The following is a 25,319-nucleotide window of genomic DNA, read 5'->3' as shown; positions in this document are numbered from 1 at the left end:
TATTTCTATTAAAGCTCAATTGGTTTTTGATGCCCCCCCCCCATGTTTTTACCTATTCTTAATTTTTCTGCATGCCACTTTGAGCTCCTGTCAGGGAAGAAGGCTTGGTATAAACAAACAAGCAAACAAACAATAATAACAACTCGGCCTGGAAACTCACTGCAAGCCGGTATAGTTGGCTTAATACTGGTTATGGCTACATAGTTTCACTGAGTACTTGCTCAAGTTTTTGCCCAGCCCCTGGTGAAAGGGTACACAAGGGTTGAATTCCTCAGCCTTTCGGTTGACAATTCTGCAACACTTCTCCTGAGGCAACAAGAGACGTTCTGGCTGCTGTGTGTTTTCCCACTCCATCTGCAGAGTTCTTCATTGCTGCTGCTCTCTCCACCTTCTCTAGCAACCTAACTTTGACATCAACCTCCAAAGACTTTGGATTAAACTACTGACTCTGGACCCTGTCCACAGTCAGAATAACTCAGTGCAAAGGGGGCTGGAGGCTCTGCTTCTTCCTGTTTCCATCGCTGGTGGCTTCTAGTTCCAGCAGAGATCCAGGCTTCTGGGCAGACTTCTGTGCAGCTGAGCTGCTCCAGTTCCACCTGACCACAATCAGCTCGCCCTGGCTTAAAGTAGGGACTCAGCTAGATTGGCAAGGAAAAAGCGTTTTATATGCACTGTATATGCGACATAACACTGTGACACCAGATGGCTCTGTGGAGTCCCGTCTTTCCCTACCGGATTTCCCTGCATGAGTTTACAATATGTTTAACTGAATCAGTTCTTTGATGTGTCTAGCTCCAGCCTAACTCTCTCCAGCTGGGAACAGGGCTGAGGATTGGGGCGGGGGCACTGGCCCAGCCCAGGAGCAGCCAGCTGCACAGCTCCCACTCAACCACTGCCCTCCAGGGTCCTGTGTGCAGTGCTGCCAGGAGAACGCTTTGAATTGGAGTGGATTCTTGCAGGCCAGGAGCATAGTGTGTGTGTGGAGGGGGCCTGCCAGGGTGATGGCCCTGGGTGCCACTTTGTGAGTCTGGCAAAGTGTCTCAGGGCTGGTGTTGCTCCAGCATTATCCGTAGTGAGGGCAGGGCTCCATTCACTGCCGCACCCTGCCCCTCGGCACACACCAGTCTGCTCTGGGAACCAGCAAAGAATGCTACTGAGAAGGACTATGGACTCCATTCAGTCCCAGTACTCAAAATAAATTCCTGGCTCCAGCATTTTTAGTTCTAGGTAAAATCAACAGTGGCACATTAAAGATTTAAAACAAAAATAATGTTATGGCAGAAGTTTATATGGCTTCAAGGCCATTGTGCCAGGTGTGCACACTCAGAGTTTGCAAGTATATAAAGGAGAAAATTAAAAGGTGTGAGTTGAACACCAGTGAGATCAAAAAAATACAGTTGGTGATTATGAGCTTAATATGCACTTAGGTAAAGAGACCCCTGACCATTAGGTCCAGTTGCGGACAACTCTGGGGTTGCATGCACATCTTGCTTTATTGGCCGAGGGAGCCAGCGTACAACTTCTGGGTCATGTGGGCAGCAGGACTAAGCCGCTTCCGGTGAACCAGAGCAGCGCACGGAAACACCGTTTACATTCCCGCCGGAGTGGTACCTATTTATCTACTTGCACTTTGATGTGCTTTCGAACGGCTACGTGGCCAGAAGCTAGGACCGAGCAAAGGGAGCTCACCCCGTCACAGGGATTCGAACTACCAACCTTCTGATCGGCAAGCCCTAGGCTCTATGATTTAGACCACAGCGCCACCCTGTCTACTTAATATGTAACAATTGGTGAGGCCAAGACAGAAGCTGTGGTTTGAGGAGGAAAGGGATTGGGCCAAAGGCCCCGCTGATCTCCTGTTCCCAAGAGCACCAAGAAACCTGTCTGGAAATATTTTGTAGCATGTGATTTCTGGCCAAGAGCAGGAAAGCAGAGGGCATTGCTGTGTGTAGAGCTGATATGATTTTCCCACTCTTTCTGAAGTCTAGTGCTGCAACATATAAAGGGCATGTGTGCAGCTTTCATAAATTTGGGCTGTCTTCTAAGGACTTCATTTGAAAGCCAATGTAGCCCTGTGAACAGAACCTTGGCTGGGAGGCATGGGCTGGAATACTTTGTATATATAATATGACCATGGACAACTGGCAATCCAATTAGAATGACTGCTGGGCTGTACTGAGGTGCAACACAAAATATATACTATAGCATTTTGCACACAGGCACCATATCACACAGTTATGTATGTGCCCCTAACACAAAGCTAGGCCCATGAAACTAATGGTGTTCAGCATACTTAGTGCTCTGATGGATTGTGACCTAAAAGCACATTATAACTTTCAGTGGCAGATGTTAAGAACATGGTTTAAGATAGGGTTGCCATATTCTGAAGAGTAAAAAAGAGGATGCTATGATGGCCATTCAAAGCAAATAAATGCAAATTGTCTCAAATTTTATCCCTGAAAAAGAGGATGTGTCCTGAAAGAAGAGGACACAGAAAGATTATTGCCTTTCATTATATTTTATATCTGAGGTTTGGCTTATTTTATAGTCTTTCTTTTGTACTTTAGTCTGTTAGATCTGTAAAATTGCTGTAAAATTTGATAGTGCCACCTGAGGATCAGATGGTTTTAATTGGGGGCTGGATCCAGACCTTGGGGTAACATACTGGTCTTCTCTTTAAAAAGCAACAAGCTAGTTACATCCTTAAGGTGGGAACTATGTCACTACAACAAACCCATAAAGAGCTTATTTTGTAGCTGGAACTAAACGATAAAATTCATCAGCAGTCTTTTGGTACAGCTTTCAAATAAGCACGGAAAGACTGGAATGACCACAGAGTTCCCTCTGTTTTGTCTTGAACTTCAGTGAAAGATGCTAGCAAGCTGCCTTTGTTAGCATATGCACGAAACGAGGTGGGAAGGGCTGTGTTATTTTTGCCCCCTGCTATTGCAGGCATCATGGAAAATATGTCTCCAAAGGCTTCGAGATGGCTCATTAAGCTCCCGATCCATTTCTGCACACGCTGCTGCTACCACACTGACCTTTTACAGCTCAGACTACAGATGGGCATCTCCCCATTACTGTCAGTGAGATGCAGCCTGTAGGGACACATAACCAGCGGAAGAAATACACATTCAGCTGTTTTTGTCTCTCAGACCCAGAAGGGGAATGGCAAGAGGATCTTTGTCCCATGAATGAACGAACACACACACATCATTCTATGTGGTCAACCTCCGTGGATAGCAGATAACTTTTGCTGCTCCTTTGCAAAGAGGAAATCATCTCTGCCTTGGGGGATGGGTGGGCATGCGATGCAAGGCCTGTTTGGCACTTCCTTTGTTCTTCACACAGCAGCATGAACACAGCCCAGCTCTGAACTCTTTAGATAGAGTTGATGGCAGCAAGGCACCGAAACCTCATTGTGTCTCACAAGGCAGGACTCCTCACAGACACCCACTTGCTGGAGTTTCGAATGCAGCCTGCGGAAGGGCAGGCATACGAAGCTGAAAGCAAAGGAGGGAAACAATAGCTGCCCCCACCCCCAGGTCTGAGAATGGGAAGTACTTTTGTTAGTGCAGCAAAAAGAGAATGTCCAGCCGGGTGAATGAACTTCCTACCTGTAGCTTGGCAAAGCTCAGTCTCAAGAAAAACAGCAAAAGCCAACAAAAGACTTGAGTTAAAGTAATAATTAGACTCCTGTCTAATCAGCACATTGGCCAAAAGTTTCCAGCCTTGCCTTCTAAGTGAGGCTTTAAATTGAGATTTAAATTTACCGTATTAGAATCAATTGCTTTGAGTCACTGCACTCCATCAAATCACATAGTGATTCTTAGTGCCTTCCAATGTTTCAAGTATTTCAGTAGGTGTGATTCACCATTGCTCACTGGATGGAACAATTCCACCTCTCCTCTCCTCTCCAGCTCTTTTGGGAGCTCTCTCTGATGCAGTTGGTGCCCCAATCCACCCACTAAAGGCCAGGGGTCTAGACTACAGGAATCTCCACCCCACCTCCCATCCCTTTTCCCTTGCCTCCCCTCCACAGATAATTCAAAATACCATGGCCTGTAGTACAGGCGATGCAACTGAATGAGAAGCAATGGAATCAACTTTCCAAGGAAGTTGGTATCTGTCCATTTCTTCCTCTCTCTCCCTTTAAAAAAAGAAAAGGCACAAAGTTCATTTTAGACTTGATTGCTCTGGGCGGCTTCCAACAAAATGTTACAATACCAGAATGCATCAAACATTAAAAGCTTCCCTAAACTGGGCTGCCTTCAGATGTCTTCTAAAAGTCTGGTAGTTGTTGTTCTCTTTGACATCTGGTGGGAGGGCGTTCCACAGGGAGGGCACCACTACCGAGAAGGCATAGACTCCTAATGTGCCCCTCAAACATAGACGGTAAATTCCCCAACCCCTATATAGGGATATATACATGACCAGGTGCACTTCGCTGGTTGCCAGTGGGAGGGAGATTTTTGTGTCCCTTACTTCAGATCTTAGAGATAAAGTGCCCCATTGTTATTTCTAGTTAGATGATAAAACTGTGTGTTTCCAAATTCATTTCTGGGTATTATGGAAGCACATTAGTCATTTGGAGGTGTCATTCATAACCTACATTTTGAAGAGCCACCCAGCCAGCCTTTTCCCAACCTGGTCAACTGCTTTCTCACCACCTTGCAAAGGGAGTGGGGGGGGGGGATGATATCTGGCAATCAAAACAAGCAGCCAAGATATAGCAAGTGATGAGAAAACATTGCTGCCATCAGCTTTGGAGGAGGCGCTATTATGTCAATCAATCAATCTTGTATGGATAGGCTGTTGCATTCCTCAAATTATGTACTCAGGGAGAAATAGATCCATTAACTTCTAGTAGGTAAACTGCAACATCTAAAGAGCGCAAGAGGAGATCAGTTTCCCGCTAATAAGACACTAAGAGCTTGGTGGTTGATCTCCCCACACCCAATCAAATACCACTTCTAGATTATTTTTCACTTGCATTGACTTCAAACAGACTGTCAGTCTTTGCAATTAAATATCATTTAAAATAAGATTTTGGAGAGCTTGCTCGCGACCCACATGTAAAACCCAACACGTACGTGTGTGTGTGTGTGTGTGTTTTACTGTGGTGCCATATTCTTGCAAGGCACAGAGCAAATGGCAGGATGTTTACCGCAGCAGCAACTTAAAATACAAACCAAGCCAGCAGGCTGGAAAAACCTCTGCTGCCTTCCTGTCGAGAGAAAACAGTCACACATTCTTAATAAAGGAAGCAGGAACTGTCAACATTCCCTCCCCCCTTCTTTTTTGGCAACCCAGTACCTAGATGCAGGCACTGCAATGTCACAGTTGCTTTTTCTAATTACCTTTGTGGTCCCGGTGGTATGTCTTTAACGCGTCTTCCATATTAATGAAGGCAAGAACAGACAACACCACTATAAGAACTGCTTTATTACTACTCTACTGCTGTCTGTGGGGTTTGGGTTTCTTTTGTATTGTTACGAACAGTCCTATTTTCCAGATAGGTCATATCAAACACATCCACTGAATAACAGCTATTGAAATCATCCATACAATGAATGCCGCTTGTGTTTGTTCGCTTGTGATGTTCACTAATCACTTGTTGTGACTCTTCGTACCATATGGGAGTCAGGGCTGATAGATGGGAGCTGCAGCCCTGGAAAATGGAGGGGCAAGAAAGTTGAGACCTTAATCAGGTTTCAGTCAATGATACTTAAAATCAACAGATCTTGATAGCCCAAACACCATTTGAATTAATGCACTGATAAATGCCTCCTGATGTCAGGGAATATAATTAGGTGGCCACAAGAGGGTATATATTATTGCCAAGTATCAAACTACTTGTTGACCTCAGCAGTGTTTCCTCCATTAAGCAACAAGAAGCTTGAAAGCTGGTTTGAATAAAATATTGGGTTCCATTACCAGCGACTGAACAGCTTGTCTGAAGTGCTGTTTTTCAAGGGAGATAACCTCCTGCTTGTTGCTGACAGCAACATTTGATAAAAGAGAAGTGGAGCAGCCAAAAGCATTCTTGATTTCCTGACCAAATATGAACCCACCCAGTCACCTAATGCCATCCTTTCCTTGACATTAGATGGCCGAGTTCTTGATTTTTGAAAATTTGTTAATTCACATCTTGTGCTGTCTGTTACTTAACCAGCTTTCACTTGCATTGATAATAGTGTATTATATGTATCTGGCTGACTGTACACATATACAACAATACAATCCTCATCACTATTACCTGGCCTAAATCTAGCTGTCCAGTATTTAAGTCCATTGGGTTGCAACTCTTTTGGCCAAATGATACCATGAGCTTCGTAAAACTTACTGGTGAGTAGCCTGCCTGGTATCAACTGCTGCAACAGAACATCTTACAAAAAAGAATCATGTTTCCTCCCTTCAAACTTCTGGGTGACATCTAAATGCATACTTGGATGAAACCCAGAATAATGGAGAAAGGACACAGAAGTAATTCATGCTTCCTCTCTTGATGATTTCTTGGGGCATCATATATAATTTGCATGAAAGGGCCATTTGGCTACCATTGCAAACTGAGTGGGGAATACACTCACTCTGCCCGGTCCATTGTCAGTGGTTGAAGAGAAGATTGTTTTAAAAATGATTTAGTACATTTATCAAATGCAATGGGTTGAGAGATACACATTTGGGCTCAGATTCAGTACTAGTCATGATCAGGCAGTCACTTCCAATGCTTGGGCATAGAATACACAATTCCAATTCATATCTTCCTCCTGCTGCTTCTGCACAGTAGCCTGTTTTTAACTGTGGGATTCCTTTGCTGGGTGGAGCATTTCCTTCATGTGTAGCATTTCCTGTTCTTGACATTTCTAATATATCCTTGTTTATATCAATTTGCCTATTGCCAACAGTAGCCACAAGACGCCTCTAAAATAGCAGCCAGGATAGATAATATCCATGATTTCTCAGCCTTGGAGAAGTGCAACAGTCTGCAATGCTTTATGCCAGGCACAGGCAAACTCGGACCTCCAGGTGTTTTGGGACCAGTGGCGTAGCGTGGGGGGTGCAGGGGGGGCCGGACGCACCGGGCGCAACATCTGGGGGTTAGGATTAGGGGGCGCAAATCCACGGGTTAGGGGGCGCAAATTACTTGCCTTGCCCCGGGTGCTGACAACCCACGCTACGCCACTGTTTGGGACTACAGCTCCCATCATCCATAGCTAACAGGACAGTGGTCAGGGATGATGTCCCAAAACACATGGAGGGCCGAGTTTGCCTATTCCTGCTTTATGTCCATAGCTCACTACTAGCTCCTCCCCCATGATCACCTTTTCCTCCACTTCATGAGTTTGACTTGCAGACAGAAGAAGGTCAAGCCCACATTTTTATTTGAACTTTGGGGGAACTAGCCTTGACTCATTCAAATCCAAAGTGCAATGGCCCACTTGCAAACCCTTCACCGTTTGTAATAACAAACATGGATCTGGGAACAATAATTTTCAAACCTCCCACCTGTTCAGAAAAGCGACCTGCAATAGCGGAACGCCTAAATGGGACTGACTTGTAAGTGTGCTCAGAGTTGCAACTGCAGAAAATAATCCACATTTCCTAAACCAAATAAGATGGCACTTCCTTGCCTTGCTACCTGGCACTGTTTTCCCTGAAGATGCCAAGGACAGACCCTAGGGCATTGCACATCTATGATTACATTATATGATTTGTAATCATACTGCTAAAGTTCAATGAGACCTCACTCCCTGTTAACTGTGTTAAAGATTATAGCCTATCTGTACATCACATCCCTAACTATATTTGAATTTTGCTCTTAATCCTATCAACCTTGTGTTTGATCACCCATATGTCTGGGGCTCTGCCATGCCATCGGACAATGGTCGGATGTTGGCCAGCAGCCATATTGCAATTCGAAGGCCATTTCCCATTCAGAGAGACAGGGTGACAGAGTCTGTGACTGCTCCTCTCCACCTCCATGCTTGCCCAGTGCTGGAACTATCATTCTCTGGGTAGAGTCATACGCTCAGGGGTAGAGCTCCTGATAGGCATGAAGCAGGTCCCAGCTTCAATTGCTAGATAACCAGTTACAGGATAGCAGGTTCTGTGGAAAATTCAACAGGAGACTCTGGAGAGCTACAGAATGGGCAGTGTGTGCTTGTGTGTATATGTCAATGATTTAACCTGGCATATGTACAAAGAAGCCCAGTGTGTGTTTCTTCACTTGACTACTCACTTGATCCTTGGCACTCGAGGGGTGTCATGATGTGTGGCCCCATGGGATATATCTGTTGCTAGTCTTTACTGCTTTAGGATGCAGGTGGAAGGTAGACTTAGAGCTGAGCCAAAAGTCATTCGGAGAACTTGGCTTCAAAATAAGAGGCTTATAGTGGCCACTGCCTGCTTGTATATATCTGGCGGCAGTGCTAGCTACTCCCTCCAAATAATTTCTGCAGTTTTTTCATTCTTGCTGGTTTCTGTGTCTTAATACTGTTTCTGTTCCGCATTATGTTTTACATTCAGTTTCTGCACACCGCTTTAATATTCTTTGAATGTAGAGCGGTTTATAAATTATGAAATAACTAAACAAATACAGAGCACAACACACTTCCACTGCAAAATGCTCACAGCCTGTTAAGGGGCATTTTTTCCTAGAGGGAATTTAAAAGTTTGGATATCCATACCATCTGCCCCTGAGTTGCACCTCTGACTGGTGTGATCCAGGGCAACAATCTATCAGCAGGCCCCCCTGGTTGTGTGTTTTGCCTCTCAGTGTGGGAGCAGCATCGCAGCTCATGCCATTGGCATGACAGGAGCATTCCAGCTGTGGCATCCAACTGTGGTGGGGCTGATTTGCACATCATGACCTGATACTGTGGCCATGACAGCTCTGTTCAGGCCCTTCTTATCTGGTCAAGCTTCCTGTTTGCAGGAAGGACTGTAACTGCGTTTGGTCCCCTAGGCTTGCAATCCTCCTCCAGACCTTCCTGTTCAATGCAGGAATGTCAGCTGGGGTGTGGGAGGAGGCAGCATGTAGAGCACATTCATGAGCACCAGGAACAACTAACCAAGGGGAAGGTCCATTGCTCAGAAGGAGGGCATCTGCTTTGCATCTCAGGGTTCAAGCCCTGGTCCAGGCTGGGCTGTAAGAGATGCCTGCCTGAAACCTGGATAGCCAGTCAATGGGTACCATGCTGAGCTATATGGATCAATGGTCTGGCCTGCTATAAGGCAGCGTCCTGTGTTTCTAAATAGGACTTGAATGACCACAGTATCAGCCCCTGAGCAGTTTTCAGAAGACAGATCAGCATCAACTGGTAAAATTCTGGGTGATTTGCTGAAGATCTGCAAGGGTTTCTGTCTCCCCAATTGTTTAACAGAAGCAACAAAAAGGCCTTTCACCCTTCTCAATTAGGCTGCTGAAATTAAGAGAGCTGTGAGCTGGGGGGGGGGGAATTGGGAGCTGATTTTTATGTGTGAAGGACTGAGAGCTCAATTATGATCCTGAAAACAAATGGCTGTTTCATAATTTACTCTCCTGACTCACTGTTTTGCACCTGGTTTCAGCTGGTGAGCCTTGAGGTTCTACTAACAAAGCAAGGCAGGTCCTGTAAGCCTGAAGTCTTCCCAGCCTGCCTTGTGACCTCTCCAGGGATACAAGAAACAAATGCCCGAGCCGGGCTTGGGTGATTGTGTGAACAGATCCAACAAGCACAGCCTTGCTGCTTCACCCCTTTTCTGCTTCACATTTGTCAGGCCAGGAAGCAAAACAATGCTTCAGACACAAACAGCATCCCAGAGTTCTATGGTGCCTAGTAATTGACAGCTAAATTAAATAAAAGCAAGATTTCCTAAACTGAGCATTACAGCTGTGAGTCATGAGCATTGCATTACCTAAGCCTGGTAAATAAATAATCACAACTAAATACAGATAATGTGTTAAACAGCTAGAGCTAGTAAATCACCAGTGACAGAGCGCCTTAAGGTAAATTGTTTTTTTACATTGGCAAAAGCCTTTCTGGGAAGGCTCTGCATGTGTGTGTGTTTATGTCTTCAGACATGTAGCAGTAACTGGTTACTTAATGCTGCAACCATTTGGAAAATACATTTTACCTCTATCACTTAACATTACTTATACACAGAAACTAAGCTTCTGTGGAAGAATTATGTTGCTGGCAGTAACTACATGCCTGATGCTCCTTTCTAAGAAGGATATTTCAGATGTCAAAGCTACACCAGCTTAGAAAATATTTCCTGGTAAAATAATACTTTATAGCACTCAGAACAACACATTTTAGATACATAAATTGATTTGTATCAATTAATTATGAAGAGGAGCTTCAAACATCAAACATGGCCGTTTTGTTAATTCAATAATGGGCTCTCGGGTAACAATTCAAAGTTGTCTGGGGCATATGGGCAGAAGCACATGCAGACCTCAGAATGTCACTTAGGAGACATCCAGACTCCACAATTTGTAGGTGATTTGAAAACTATATCAAAGGAATTGTCATTTCCTGCTACCATCACTTCGAGGCAGGAGCAGATGCCATGGTGAGGCAGCGGTGCCCATCTCACCTTGAGATGTTGGGAAATGGGAGGTGGTGGCAAGGTCAGTGCAGTGCAATGCACCTGGGGAGCCAATCTGGCACTCCTGCCTGTGTTTGCACCATGCTAACCTCACCACCACCTCCCACCTTCGTCTCCATCTCCCAGAAAGCAGCAGTGCTGTGACTGAGCAGAGGTCAGGTGAGTGCCGCCCCCACCACACTGCCAGCTGCAAGGAGATGCAAGGAGGGTCACCCCGAAGCAATCTTAAATGTCAGGAAACAAGGCAGCTCCTGCTCCTAAATAACAGAGCCCAACTTGAGTATTGTAGGCTCATGATTCAAACATCTGTGTGATGGAAACCAAGTTCAAAGTGAGCTGTTTTCAGATACAAGGACAGGGAATTATTTTTAGTCCTATTTTGCTTTTAAGGATGTGATAACCATTGCACAACTAACATAACATCACCTCTGATACTACTCTCTCACTTCTTTAGTGGAGTGAAAAATGTGGCGTTTGAAGTAAAAGAATGGCTGTGAAGCCTGAAATTTGCCAGCCTGAAGTAAGTTTGCTTTTCACACTGGAAAAAAAAAGTTAGAAAATGATGGGTTCATATTTAATATTGCTGCTATGTTGCACAGTTTACCCAAAACACAGATATGGGGAACTAAGGAGATATATGAATGTTTTATGGTGCTCAGTTGTACTTACAAATTTAATTCAAAGAAAACATTAATTTTAAAACGTAGCTTTCGTAAGAATCAAATGCGGAACAGCACATAGAAAAGTGTGTGCAATGGACAGAGAGCGAATAAAATTACCAAAAATTCTAATAATAGAGGATGATAGGAGAGAGAGAAGGAGGGCTGTGAGCTCAAGCTGAAACCTCAGTCAATGTAACAGCAATTTCCAGGAAACCAGACAAAAGATTGTTTGTACCACATGGGCACCAAAGCATTTTCATGCTCCATGAACCGAAGTCTAGTATGAAACTTTGAAATATTAGGGTAATTTGAGAATTCAACCATGACTGTGATATCTAAACAGACGGCCTGTGTTCATGTGAGTGAGTGACGAAGCTCAGTAAAGAACAAGGTTCCAGGTGTTGGTTCAAGTGTAATTTTTGTTATTAAACATGGGTTGCGACAGAAGCTTCTACAAGGACTTGCACATAACCATGACTGATTGATGTATTTGTCGGCCGTTCAGTTAGCTCCATCAACTCACTCAAGACACATTTTGAACAGATTATGTACTGTGGTACTTGGTAGACCATACATTAAACAAGAGACTGCTCTGAGGCTCTGCTTCCCACACTCCACAGGGGGAAAGAAAGAAAGAAAAGGAGAGAACAAAACTCATAGAGTTTGACAGCTACTGAGGCAACACTTGCCATTTACATCATAAGCCCAAATATATTTTTTTTTTGCAACACAACTATATATTAATTTAATAAAATACACAATATAGCTCTTATACACTCAACAATTTGGCTCAAATGCACTGAATCTGCAATAAATCAATAAAAATATGTCATTTGATGTAAACACATTGAATCTTCTTACATTTGCACATTTAAATGGTTTTGTGTGGATTTGTGTTGATGTCTGAAATGTTTGCACTCACTTGAGCTATTTTAGTGTCCACAAATGAATTACAAAAGGTGTTAATAATGTTAATTTGTCTCCTCTATTATTACCTATCAAAAGGTAATTATTATTTGTGATCTCATATTATGCCTCAGGTTTAAAACATACTGCTAGCCTAGAAATTTTGCTGGACACTAAAGCATTTCCCCCCCTCTCCTTTCCACGTGAGTTAGTTTATGCAGGTGCAGGACAAACAAGGACTCTATCATTTCACATTTAACTTTAATATGACATGAGCTGTGTTACTAATGACCAGAATATTTTTGCTGAACAATGTTATGGAATGGATTCTTGGGTTTCTTTCTCTTTTTTTTCCTTTTTTTTTGGGGGTGGCAGATAACTTTATACAGAAATGGTTGTCACAAATGAGTGTTAATTCTTGGTGGGGCCTGGTTGACTACAAGAATTTTGTTTCTTGGTTTCTGATTTTGGGATTTTCAGTAGAAGCCTATAATGACTGCTGGAAATCTATCAGAGAACTATTCCACCCTGCTTTTTATGGAGTCTACACATAAACAGTGAACAACTATCAGTCCTAAAATATCAGGTTCCATTTGCCTATTTTCCCTTTATATCTTTCTATTAGATTGTCAAAGTGGCATCCTTTTTCTCCCTCTTCCTTCCTTCTCGTTAACATACATCATGCCGTTCTAATGAAAGTTTGGTAAAAACGAAACCAGTGTTATCTGTGGAAAAAGATAGAGCAGTGAAAAGAACATACTTGTGGGCACTTCAGATGTTCACTAAAAGCCTTAAAGCAGCATTGGTCTTCGTTCATCCCTGTATAAATTTTAGAACCAGGGGAGATTTTTTTTATTTTTAATTCAGCAGAAGAAGCAAACAAATGCCAGGCTGTCGTTTGTGGTTTTTGTTTCATTTCCTCACAGCTACAGGGTCATTTCCCCGACAGTCCTGCAAAAGCTTGTCAATCTCCCGCACTACTTCCTCTGCATCCACTGACTCTCTCCCTAGTTCCCTGTTTGAACGGTCTATCTGCTCCAACACAGAGTCCATCTCAGCGGAATCTCGGCTCACCCGGGAATGCACCTCAGCAAAGACCCTGGCCATCTGATCGGACGCAATGAAGGCAGCGTCTCTGGACTGTTTACTAGGAGATAGGTACTGGCTGTCACTGGCTGTCATGTACTGGCTGCTGGGGTCAGCCAAGGCTCCTGTTTTGACTTCGCAACTATCCAGCGGTCCTTTTGTTGAGGTGCAAGGCTCAATACAGGTCTTGGTTGGGCTGCTTGATGCTGAGGGAACCTCTTGGAGGAGAGGGCTCAGGGCACGTTTGGCTTTGAGATAAGGTTTCACATTGGCAATGAGAATAGTGTGCTCTCTCTTGTCTTTCCCAAATGTACAAAAAGTCTTTTTCCCCGTGGGGTTCACAGTTTCGTAAGTCTCAGTCTCAACATTAGCTTCCACTGTGGGGACAAAGAGATTTGTTCGATAATCTGCATTTTCAGCCTGGTTGGCAGCAGGGAACTGGGGCATCCAGCATCTGTCAGAATGACCAAGCACTCGGCATTCATCTGTGCAATTAACACACTCCTCTTGTTCTGCAAAAACAAACAAGGGGGGGGGGAATACAATGCTTTTAAAGTCATTAATCAGCTGCCTCAATCAGATCACAGCTTGCTTATTTGATCACTGGCCATTCTCATTACAAAAGGAATCATAATTAAAACATTTCAGGAGCATTGCATAAACCAACAAGTTGAGACCATCGATTTATTTAGAACTATTCTCAAGGTACATCAGTGGCTCTGTAGCCCAAAGGAAGCAGAAAGGGGCCTTTAGGGAGCTGCTCTCCATGGAACTGAGCTTCATCTGTAAACTAATCTGCGGTAGAAATCTGTTTGTCTTGCTACTGCTTAAATCGTTTGAGAGAAGAGTAAATGGTAGTGAACTAACTCAAGAGGAATTATCGGTATTACTTTTTAACACAAGAACCAATAACCGAACAATGGCTGACTCTACATAAACACAAACACTTCAAAAAAATTAAGCAAGCTGAGCTTTCATCTTTGACATCTCTGTTGTTTGTAAATGTTTTGTTGCATGGCAGTCGTGCAATAAAAAGTGTTTCTCAAAAAGCTTCCTTTTCTAGCAAAAAACACAGGAATGGAATTTTTCCGCTTCTGCGCATTGAGTACAAGCTTGTCAAAAGAGCTATTGCAGCTGTTTTATTAGACATGAGTATGGATCGTGTAATTGGCTTTTATCTTTTTTGCTTTTGTTTTGGTAAGAATCTGTTGGAAAATTTGATTTCTGCAGCACTTACTATTAGGAAGTGTCATACATTTACGTTTTCTTACAGCAGATAATATTTTACAGTCAGATTGCTTTCTTCTCTTTTCTCAAGAATCGTTAACAAAGTGGATTTTCTTTTCTCTGCCATGATATTCTCATGAGAATTATCAGAATGCCTGGAGTTACAATGGGCAGTGTGTATGTGTGAGTGCATTTAGAGGAAGGGCGGGTGGTGTGCACATGTGAAAAATGTGTCCTGGACACAATGAACCTTCCATGAGATTCCAGCTGGTGGACCACCCAGTGACAGGAGCAAGGGGCAAGCTTCATCCCCCAAGTGCAGTGCTTTGGATTTCTTGGTAAGGCTGAATTGCAGGGATTCAGTAGCATGAGAAAAAGTAACAGGGTGGACTAAGGGGTACAGCTAACATAGGAGCTAATCCTGTCCATGGCGATCCCAGTGGAAGGAAGAAGGGGCAGGTTTTACTGTATCTCAACTGATTGTAGCTATTCACTTTGTCCCACTGGGCTGAGTGTCAGCCATTGAGCCCAGGGACATCACCCCCCCCCATCTGCATTGATACCCACTTTCATCTCCATATCATGACACACACCCCAGCCTGGTTCGGTATGCTGGTCACACCAATGTGTGACAGAACCTAGAAACTGGTTTTCAAAGGAATAAATATGAAAGAAGTAAAGGAGTAAAATAGAAAATAAGAAATTGAATTGTTTCCCGAGTATTCTGTAAAGCCCTGTCAATCAAAGAACAAAAAATGAACACTGAACACAATATAGTCCTAGTTAAATTACATCTAATCCCTGTTCATTTCAATGGGAACTTTTAAACACACATACATTTAACTGTCTTTGGTTGAAGTCAGTGGGACCTATGTGCTTAACCTTGGCTGGATGATGTCCAGAGTATAAATAAGCTGATTGCATGTGTAGGGCTTTAATACTTTGCATATTATCTCCTAAAAGAACTATCATCCTTCCATATATTATTTAAGAATTGTAAAACAAAATACATAAAAATAAAAATATCCCATATAGATTGCTCTGGCCACTCTACAACTGTGTAAAAAACACAAAAATCAGAACATTACTACTAGAAACTTTCAATGCATAGATGTGTGCCAAGCCAGTCTATGGATGGCAGTGACTAATATATCCCTCTGTGGACGTGGCAGGGATTCACAGAATTACTTTATTTTCTGTATCTTGATGTTTCTGTGTTGCTTTTTGGCCTGATGGCTTCCACAGCAGCTCACAAAACAGTTTCCAAACTACCTAAGCCACATCTGGGGACCATGACAAACCCAGTAGAATCACTGGCATTTTTGTTTTTGAATGGCAGTCCTGCCCCCCACCCACGTCATAATGCCACGTTACAACCCACATCAGGAACATCCAAACCATATCCAATTATACAAGTTTTGCCAGTTAGTCCACTGCTATTAGGATTTTCTGAGCAACTTCCTGAGCAATATTAAAGATGATCTCCCTTTAAAATACACCAGGGAAAGGAGGCAGCCACACAAACCAGACAACAGGCTGAAGGTGGAAGGAGGCAGAAAACATTTTTAGAAAGAAACTGGCTGAAAAAGTCTTTTTTGTTTTCACCACTCCCTCCAGAAAGAGTCCCCTTGTTCTCTGTGCAGGTGGTCCATCCTCCCACTTCAAAACCTTACCTAAGTGACAAGCCCAGTCCAAGACATTTGGGTGTCAGGGGACAAGGGAAATCCAGATGGCATTTCTCCAAGCGCACACTCCTAAAGACACATTGCACGCTCTACTGGAAACCTCACATGGGCAAACCCCATCAAGATGAGCAAGAGCTGCTCATGAGAAGGGATATTCCTTGTGCCCTGCCTCCCCAAACCCTGGCGCAGGGGGCCTGTGCAGGAAAGGGCTTCCATTGCCATTAGAGCAGCTCTCCGTAGCCCTTTCTGCCACCCAGGTCAGAGGTGCCTGCCTCCCACTCTGCCCCCCTGAATGGTGGCCCATAATTTCCCGAGGCAACTATCTCAGCTGGCCTGGTCTCAGCTGCTGGAACCGACCTACATCACTACGGCTGACTCCACTACTTTCCTCTGAACGTGTGAACTAACGATCCTGGTTTGTATTTATGCTTGCAGTATTGACTAAACGTCCACTTGAGCTACCAGGGATTCCTAGCACCAACTGAATTAAATATGAAGAGGGGAGAGTGGTTTTAAGAGGAAATAAGCACGCACTGACCTTGAAGGGAAAACCTACCCCTCCTCCCCGAGCTTTTGTCCCACTGGGCTGGGGGGAAAGAAGGGAGGGGGGACATCAGCAGCTTTCTGTCTCTTTTATTCACCTTCCTTGCTTTCCTTTTTTATGTCACATCACAGAAAGCAGATTTGAAGTATTGATTATCATATATTATAAGCTGCTCACCTCACCATTAGCCTGCAATTTTGACTTGCTGCAGCTACCAGACAGGAGAGAAGTAAATCGAAGAGGTACTCTTGTACCAACAGCAAAAAACAAAACAGAAAAGCACCTATAAACTCAGGGTGAACTATCACCACCCACAGCTAAATGAGTATTTATGAGAAAGTGAAATCAATTTGAAAGGTAAAAATAAATATATAAAATGGGCCCTCATCTCACACTGTGCAGCAGAAGAGGTTGGTAAGGTGATCTGCACCATTGGTCTTTATCACAACTCAGGCCGACCTGCTTCTCTGGTTGAAAACAAACCTTTCACAGTCCAAGTGGGTACAATAAACAGCAGCAGCCCGGAGGCTTTGTCAGTCTCTGGAGGCACCGGGGTAAACAATCAGAAGCGCTTTGTGCACATTAGGGAGAGCAAATCCGAAAATAGACCAGAGAAATTAGCAGCCATAGAAAGAAAAGGAAACAAGTTACCTGGAATTAACCATGGCTGGCAAGTCATAGCAAACAGGAAAGCAGAGAAACAAGGCAGCTGCAATAGAATTTAGAGTCGCAAAACCCCAGGATGCAGCCCAGAGAATGTGTGGTTGTGCTAATTGTATACAAGTAGGCAAGGCTCTCCAAGCATACTGAACATTTAAAAAAGGGGTAACAGGGTAAGAACAAACTGAAATTACAGCTGTTGAAAACTGAAGTGCATGTGCCACCAAAATGGACAAACTAGCTACCAAGAGGATAATGTTTAAGCAGAATGATGGGGTGTAAAATGGCAAACAAAAGAGGCTTGGTATAATGCAAATTATTTTTATTTTTGAAATGTTTTCAATGTGCATGTTGCAGCTTCTATTACCTTCTGGATCAATAGGAATTCAGCTTAATGTATTGTTTATAAGGTGTAACTGAATCCAATGGAACAGGAGTGCTTTGTGATGAATGTGCTTTGTGACCATTTTACGTATCTTTGGCAGTAAAATTTATTTATAGCGCCGCCCCCCACGTTTCCTCTGGCTTCAAAGCAAATGACAACTGTTAAAATAAATCAACAAATATGCATGAATATAAAGCTAAAATTATCTCCATTTCTGCCACCTAGAACAATGGATAGATGTCACTAATTTGGAGCAGGGTTGCCAACAGCTTTTTATGATCACTTCTGATGTAGCTCCAGCCACTTTAGATCATGTGGGAGGGGACAAGGATGTTCTCTGTCCCAGATCAGGACTGTCTTTTCTTGGGAGAAGTGAAACACTGGGCTGAGATACAAACACACAGTCCTGGAGAGCAGCTTCCCTCTCTGAACTGGCCGTAACCGTCTACCTGGATGACAGTCATGTCAAGAAGCTGCTCATCAGACAATTTAGTCTCTTGCAAAAGAGCTTTTTAAAAATCAGGCCTGGGGCACAGTTTATAATGGTTGGGATTTTTGGTTTATAATGGTTGGGAAAAAAACCCTTTTAAGTTTTGTTTTTTCCTGGAGTGCCCCCTACATCATGGTGTCTTCAGATACATATGCACCAAATAATATCTATCTGAGGCATGTGGAACTGCTCTGAGTATTTTGAAAGTGGTCTTTCTTAATCTGTGAAAGTGGATTTAAGAAAATCATGAAATGAAATATGCCTCTTCAGGAATTAGGCAAGCACTTCTCCTTATTCCTTGCCTTTTAGTAATTTGTTGCCCATTCCCACAGTTTACATAACATGTTTAAAATAAACCATATGGAATCAGTTCCCTGGAGAATGAGCAGCACTGTCCGTCCAGATTATATTGTGGTTAATAATTCTTATTTTTGACAGCTTTTGTTGCTGCCACAATAGTGTCACAAAACCTTCTATAATTCATATCAAAAAGTCTCACTCTCTCTCTTTTGGAGGGGAGTAATTGTCTGCTGGAAAAGGAGCTGTTATCACAAGGTAAAGTTAAAGGACTCTCGGACGTTTAAGTCCAGCCAAAGGCGATTTTGGGGTGCAGTGCTTATCTCCACTTTCAGGCTGATGGAGCTGGTGTTTCTCCACAGACAGCTTTCCGGGTCATGTGGCCACAGTGGTGTAGCGTGGGTTGTCAGCACCCAGGGCAAGGCAAGTAATTTGCACCCCCTAAACCATTGATTTGTGCCCCCTAACCCATGGATTTGCGCCCCCTAACCCTAAGATGTTGCGCCTGGTGCGGCCGGCCCCCCCTGCACCCCCCACGCTACGCCACTGTGTGGCCAGAAAGACTAAACCGCTTCTGGCGCAATGGGACACTGTGATGGAAACCAGAGCACACAGAAATGCCATTTACCTTCCCACCACCACAGAGGTACCTATTTATCTACTTGCACTGGTGTGTTTTCGAACTGCTAGGTTGCCAGAAGCTGGGACAAAGCAACGGGGGCTCATCCCCTCCCGAGTGTGGATTCGAACCACTGACCATCTGATCAGCAAATCCAAGAGGCTTAGTGGTTTAGACCGCAGCGCCACCTGTGTCAAGGTATGTATGGGGGGAGAGGGGCAGAAGAGGAAGGGATTCTCCTGATGAGAAGGATCAGCTAAAGTGCTTCTTTTGAAGCTGAATTCATCTTTAATTACAATTGATCTTGACATAAATAAGCAGAGACAAACAAATAGAGTTCTATGTTCAAGCTCCATGTTATTAAACAGAGCTCTCTGGAATCTACATATTTATATTGGTCTAGATGGTGTTTTCAGCTAAGGAAAGCAATTAGGAGGGTTAGATTAGAAAACTGATTGGCAATAAATACAGAACAATTCCTGCCCCCTCCTTGCAGTGCCTTGCAGTCTCTTTTCAGTGCAAAACATTCTGTCTCTGCTAGGGCTAGCTCTATATATGCTAGCCCTATATATTTTGGTGCCTGGTGCACCAGATCCCACTTACTCTAATTAATCTTGGGGAAGTCTGCTCCACAAATGGCCTAAGAATAGATTGTGCTCCTGCTGGATTGTGTCCATCACGCGCCAAGTCCACATTCCAGCTCTGAATGACAACCATATTCTGCCTTCCCTTCCTTACTGAGAGGGTTGTCTCTAGATACATCCAACTAGCCAAGGATTGCTACCATTGCTCCTTAAAGGAAGATGTATAGCCATGTCTTCCTTTAATGTGGCCCATAAACCTCTTGAGCTTCTACCATTTATAATGTGTGACATCCATATTATGTTTCCTGGGAATCACTGATGCCTCACACTTTCCCCTTCCTTAATCCAGATTATCCCTACCCAGCAAAAATCTGTAGATGAGGAGAAAGTTCTGATCAAACCACTGCCAATGGCAAGTGGGTCTTTGCCTCTCCTTCCCCTTTCTCCCATGCTTCCCCTTCCATTTCTGTTTCCATCTGGGCCCCCGTTTATTTCTGGATGTTGTCTCAATTATTTCTTTCTTCTTGCCAGAGCTTATTCTACCGGAGCTTCCAAGCACCTTATGTTGTCTTTTTCTTGCATACTTGTGTGGTATTTCTTTGGCAGGTGATCTGTGGGAGGTGGCAGGTGTTTCGTTCATCTCCCTTTTTCTGCGCTCAGCTGGAAACTGCATTTTGCATGTCATACATTTACTACTTCACAGTTTAACATTTCTTTGCAGAACCAGAAACAATGAATATTTTTAAAAAAATACTTCCTCAACCTCACTTTTTGCTATGTGAGGGGCAGAGGTTTGGAGGTGGGTGGGGTCTTGCTGGATGATCAGAGTTTTGTCCCTTCCTTTAGCTAGACAGTCAATGAAATGTTTGAAGTGGATGCCAATGGAGGAGGAAGGGGTGCTTTACCACATTTGAATGGTTGCTTAAGAGCTACTTTTGGGTTGTTGCTGTTGCTTTTTTAAGGCTCACTATTGGCCCCGAACACTACAAGTTTTACAGTATATTCCAGCATATTGTTTTGTGCATAAACTGATCCATGAAAAAAAAAGATAAATCATTTTTGCACTGTTTCTGTGGGGAGAAAGTTGCCATTTTTTATCGATTTAGAATCAAGTTAAGATGAACCTGAACTAGCAGCAAAAACCCTACATACTCCATTTCAGTAATTAAAATGGCAATTTCAGATGAAACAGAAGTAGCTTCTGTGCATGTCTGCATTCATGCCCCAGGAAATTCCATTTTGCACATTTCCTGGGAGGATTTTTTTTTGGGGGGGAGTGGGGTTTAAACAATCCAGAACACGTATTTGGATGTTGAGTGAGTAGTGCATTCTCAGTCTGATCAAAACAGAAGGGTGTGCGCTGAGACAAACTTGAGTAAAAAAACAAACAGGATGCCTACAATATGTGGTCATGAAACTGTCAGATTTTTAAATGCTGATACATGTGCTTAGCTCTCATATTTGGACAAGCGACAAGTTGAACATGGAAAAAATGGATTTTATGCTCAATGTTACATTTTCAGAAATCCAAGAACCATTTTTATTACAAAAAAAAATTCCTTCCAGTAGCACCTTAAAGACCAACTAAGTCAGTTCTTGGTATGAGCTTTCGTGTGCTCATACACTCTGAAGAAGTGTATCTGAAGTGTATCTGAAGAAGTGTATCTGAAGAAGTGTGCATGCACACGAAAGCTCATACCAAGAACTGACTTAGTTGGTCTTTAAGGTGCTACTGGAAGGAATTTTTTTTGTTTTGACTATGGCAGACCAACACGGCTACCTATCTGTAACTGGAACTATGGAAGGCATTTTTATTACATAAAAGTTGCTTTGGGACGGTTGAATAAGTGGCAAGGAAATGGGAGAGAGGATGCTTAACTCTTTTAATGGCCAGTATTGTCCTGCTTTATCTCCCCCCTCCAATAATCTGTGCTCCCCCCCCCTGTTAAGTTCCAAATACACTTTTGCAAGTACAAGCAAGCATCTGTAATGGTAACAAATGAGGGAGGGAAAGCAGCTGACATGGAAAGGGTTAATAATACAAAGATGCTCAGTGTTGCTTTGCTCTCTCCCATTCAATGACTCCCCCAGTGGTTTGGCTGTAACAGCCACCGCCTGCCTCCCACCACAATTGGGGGAAATTAAATGTGTATCTATGTGATGTTTAATTAGGCCTGGAAAGGGTTAAGGGTCAACATGAACTCAGCATGCATTATTTCAAAGGCAGTGAAGAGCTGATGGACTAGTAGTGGACCTAATTCTGGTCCATCACAGCTGGAATGAACTGCATAAACAAGAAGCTTATTTAAAGGGGTCAGAGCTGCTCTTTACTCCCCATACTCCCCATCACATAAAAAACCCCTTGTACATAAACTGCTTCTGAGAAATCTGAGTGCCAGTTCAAACACAACCCTGTGAATGAGACTCCCTGTGGTCAGAAGCCTCCAGGTGATTGCTCTTGGGTCTGGACACAGCGATAGCCGCTCCCAGCCCTGTGCAGCACAGCCACTCACCTGCCGCTCCTGCTCCTGCAGTGTCAGGCTGCTTGAAGCAAGAGAAACAAGAATGTCTCTTGGTTCCTCTCTGCTGTTGCAATAAATAAAACAAAAAACTGAGCGCTGACGGACGATGAGCAAGCAAATGATCCACACTTGGAGCGAGCTGGCAGCAGCGCTCTGTGGGTGGCTGTAGCAGCAGTCAGAATTCCTTCTGTTGTCACCCAGAGGCTTCTCTCCACACTGAAGCCATTTTTAGGCCTCTGGTATGGACATAGTCTGCAATTCTGACATTAAAGTTAGAGTTAATATATTCATGCAAGAAAAAGAAAACAATGGTTGTTACCTGAAAATTTTCCTTCCTTACAGCGGGCCGGTCCACAGAGCCCAACAATGGGTCTTTGGCCTCTCCCTTGCTGTTCTGGAGGAAAATTGGACCTGTGAGTTATAAAGCAGAAAACACCCTTCATGCCATACTCCCCAACCACCCGCATTATGCCTGCTAAATTTTAAATGTTCACAGCTGAAATCTGTGCCCAAAGCAGGTTCAAACCTGGACCCTCTGAAAGACAGACATGCACCTCCTTGTTCTCTTGGCCCCACAGCCTGGTTACCCTGCCCCCTGCACAGGTAAGAGATACAAAAACCACAAAAGCCATAAATCTGTCAAGCACAGAATAGTGAAAATACTAACAACATACCCTCCAACATTTCTCTGGTGAAAACAGGGGCACCCTATTCCACCAATCATCATCATTACCCCCATAATTTTACTATTTCTTACCCCGTCCCCCATCTGACAGGGCTGCCCCAGCCACTTAGGTCAGCTTCCAACATATATAATAAAACATTAAACATAATAAACATAATAAAACACCTTCAGGTGTCTTCTAAAGGTTGTATAGTTATAGTCATGGGGGAAAAGTAAGTGCACCCTCTTTGAATTCTGTGGTTTTACATATCAGGATGTAATAGCAATCACTTGTTCCTTAGCAGGTCTTACAATTAGATAAATACAACCTCAAATGAACAACCACACATGACATATTATGCCGTGTCATGATTTAGTTAACAGCAATAAAGCCAAAATGGAGAAATCATGTCTGAAAAACTAAGCACACCTTTACTGCTTCCATAGGAATTAAGAGGCTATGTAGCAGATAGGGGCTGCTAATCAAATGTCCTTGCTTAACTGATCATCAGCAAATGTGCCCACCTCTATAAGAGCCAAGGTTTTGGCAGTTTGCTGGTCTGGAGCATTCAGGTGTGCTTTAACACAATCCTAAGGAGGAAAGATGAGACAAGGCTCTTAGAGAAGCAGGTGATGCTGCCCATGAAACTGGGAAGAGTTCTAAGGCCATCTCCAACCAATTTTATGTCCATCATACTACAGTGAGAAAGATTATTCAAAAGTGGGAAACATTCAAGGCAGTTGCCAATCTTCTCAGGGGTGGACGCCCCAGCAAATTCACCCCAAGGTCAGACCTAAGTTAGCATGTTAAATGTTAAGGTTCATGACAGTACAGTTAGAAAAAGATGAAACAAGTATGGTTTGTTTGGAAGGGTTTCCCGGAGAAAGCCTCGTCTCTCTAAAAAGAACATGGCAGCACGGCTTAGGTTTGCAAAGTTGCATCTGAACAAACCACAAGATTTCTGGAACAATGTCCTTTGGACAGATGAGACCAAAGAGGAGATGTTTGGCCATAATGCACAGTGCCACATTTATCAAAAACCAAACACAGCATATCAGCAAAAGCATCTTATACCATCTGAAGGAGCCTCTCCACCCCCATCGTTCAGCCCGGAAACTGAGATCCAGCGCCGAGGGCCTTCTGGAGGTTCCCTCACTGTGAGAAGCCAAGTTACAGGGAACCAGGCAGAGGGCCTTCTCGGTAGTGGACCTGCCATGTGGAACACCCTCCCATCAGCCAATCAGCCAAGTGGGGAAATTTCTGCCATGCCCCTGTCCCAATGACAGACGACACACGACAGAATAGCAAGGTCAAGCACAAAGCCCTAAAAGTAGGGAGAGGTGGGCGGGTGTTCCGATGCACGAGCCGAAAGAGGAAGTTCTGGGTCACGTGCATGGGTATATATAGGTCCCTCACTCCGTTTAGACTGCGCCCCATTGGCCAGATTAAACCCAACACCGAGGGACCTACCAATCGGGTGTTGTGGCTAACCAATCAACCCACCCACAACCAGGAGGTCAGTCTCCAGGTCTCACCGCAACACATGCGCTCTTTTAGTTCCAACGCAGTATGTTTCAGTTTTTTAGGGTAAAAGGGACAGCATTTAATGAAAGCCTAAGAGTAGGACTCAGCTGAAAATTTCAGCTTCCAGTTCAATTAACACCAGTTTTAAAAGTAGTCCAATTTTTCAATACTAATCACAACTTAAACTGCATGGTTGCTTGCAGTATAAAAAGCTTTAGTTACCATATAGCACAGACCTGGTTTAAGGTATTTAGGGCAGCAAAATCAAAATGGCAGATTCCAGGCCAAGTCAAAGCTTCATCTTTCAGTCCAGCATACAAACTGTTTAAAGTTCTGGAGGGACTTCAAGCTCCCACGCCCAGGCCATAGTCCCCACCCAATGTCTACTTCCTATTTAATCACTGCCCATCATCTACTCCTTAAATTACCCTTGTTCTGGTCATGACAATGAGGTAAAATTTCTAGATTCCCTAAATAACTGCAACCTAGAACAGCTCTGGTCATACAAGAGATGAGAGGGGGGTGGGGGCTCTTAATCGTAACTGGCATCTTGCTGTGATGTGTCAGTGCTGTTGAACTGACTGGGAACAGCAGTCAGAGTGCTGTCGAATTCAACATATTTTGGAATGGCCAAGGAAGTTCAACACAGTAACATTTGATTTCAAAAGAGGAAACTCCCCTCAAATGAGATCACCTCTCAACTTCATTTTTTACAAAAGGATAAATTTTTCAGGAATGTCAGGGGGTTGTTCAAAACTTCAAGAACAGAAGCTCATATAGAATATATTCTACAGAATGCCAGGGGAGCGGGGAGGACAAACAGGACCAGGAGAATGCCAGCATGGCTAACAAGCAGAGTCAGGGAAG

The 25,319-nt window shown here is 43.6% G+C and overlaps 1 protein-coding gene across 11 annotated transcripts in view; it reads right to left on the bottom strand.

The window, feature by feature from the left end:
• Positions 1-12,499: 12,499 nt before the first annotated feature.
• Positions 12,500-25,319, bottom strand: part of PCDH17 (protocadherin 17) — a 135,060-nt gene continuing 122,240 nt past the window's right edge. For 5 of the 11 annotated variants that reach the window (XR_014563918.1, XM_083737792.1, XM_083737790.1 and 2 more), the window contains 2 exons: positions 22,583-22,657; positions 12,500-13,762 (listed from right to left, as the gene is read on the bottom strand). Coding sequence is in view for 8 of the 11 variants with exons in the window: in XM_083737792.1 (XP_083593918.1) it covers positions 13,077-13,762; positions 22,583-22,657 (761 nt within the window). In the remaining 3 variants the exon portion in view is untranslated. The remainder of the gene's footprint in view (positions 13,763-22,582; positions 22,658-25,319) is intronic. The other 6 variants (XM_083737786.1, XM_083737791.1, XM_083737794.1 and 3 more) reach the window with 3 other exon arrangements.

Source organism: Podarcis gaigeae (genome assembly GCF_964106915.1).
Source record: "Podarcis gaigeae genome assembly, chromosome: 4".
NCBI lineage: Eukaryota > Metazoa > Chordata > Lepidosauria > Squamata > Lacertidae > Podarcis > Podarcis gaigeae.
Note: the sequence above shows the minus strand (reverse complement) of the source record. Positions and strands in the feature narration are given on the sequence as shown.